This window comes from Argentina silus (genome assembly GCF_951799395.1).
Source record: "Argentina silus genome assembly, chromosome: 20".
NCBI lineage: Eukaryota > Metazoa > Chordata > Actinopteri > Argentiniformes > Argentinidae > Argentina > Argentina silus.
In genome coordinates, this window is record NC_139674.1 from 13,460,600 (window position 1) to 13,461,491 (window position 892).

The window sequence follows — 892 nt, forward strand, 5'->3', positions numbered from 1 at the left end:
TGGGGGGGAAGATCGTGGGCTCTCTGTGTGCAATCGCCGGAGTGTTGACCATCGCTTTGCCGGTGCCCGTCATCGTCTCCAACTTCAATTACTTCTATCACAGAGAGACGGACCAAGATCAGTCGTCCCTGAAAGATGACCCTCCTAACAATGAACATAACAGCCCCGAACACAAACGAAGAGGCAGCAAATCATCTGCCAAGTCAGGGGACGCGGAGAACAACGACACGGAGAACACGCCTGTCGAAAAAGCTAATATGAAGGCGAACAGCAGCATGGACATCAAAAGATCCCTTTACGCATTTTGCTTGAACACACGGGAAACGGACCTGTAGTCCTAGTGTGCATTATGTCTTTAATAGTCATCAATCTAGACGGTGTTTTAAGACAAGAGTTCATAGCCCATAATGTCAGTTGATGTGTATAAATACATCTCCCCCCCTCCCCCCCACCCTAACCCTAACCACACTACCCCCTGCTGCTCTCTAATGGGTTCTACGTCTTTGCACAGTCGGAGCAGGAAGATCAACACGTTGCAATCCTGAAAAGTTCTAAAATGCACATTGTAATCCTTTGATCTGGTAAAGCACACCGACCAGAATCACACACACACACACATAGAGGAACACGAAGAGAGACATACACATTAACAATGCACTGACCATAGACCTACTAGCTACCCCCTGGGAGTGCATCCTGTAAGGTTATCTACAAGCAACCGTACTTCCTGATCACATCCAGTTTTTACACGATCATCATTCAATTAAGGAATCAAGTAGGACATCTAGGCGATCGAGTGCACTAATCAAGGATGCCAGGACTAGAAATAATTACTTGGGCGCTTGACATCAGGAGGGGATTAGTCTGCTGTGAGACTGCTGTCTCTCGGCCT

The 892-nt window shown here is 47.4% G+C and overlaps 1 protein-coding gene across 1 annotated transcript in view; it reads left to right on the top strand.

The window, feature by feature from the left end:
* The window catches only part of LOC310820518 (potassium voltage-gated channel subfamily A member 1), a gene marked incomplete at both ends in the record, with an annotated part of 1,679 nt that extends 1,344 nt beyond the window's left edge, over nucleotides 1-335 (top strand). Inside the window, 1 exon segment of the mRNA XM_083692187.1 lies at nucleotides 1-335. This exon segment is cut by the window's left edge and continues 387 nt beyond it. Within this exon segment, the coding sequence (XP_083548313.1) occupies nucleotides 1-335 (335 nt within the window).
* Between the last annotated feature and the right edge of the window lie 557 nt (nucleotides 336-892).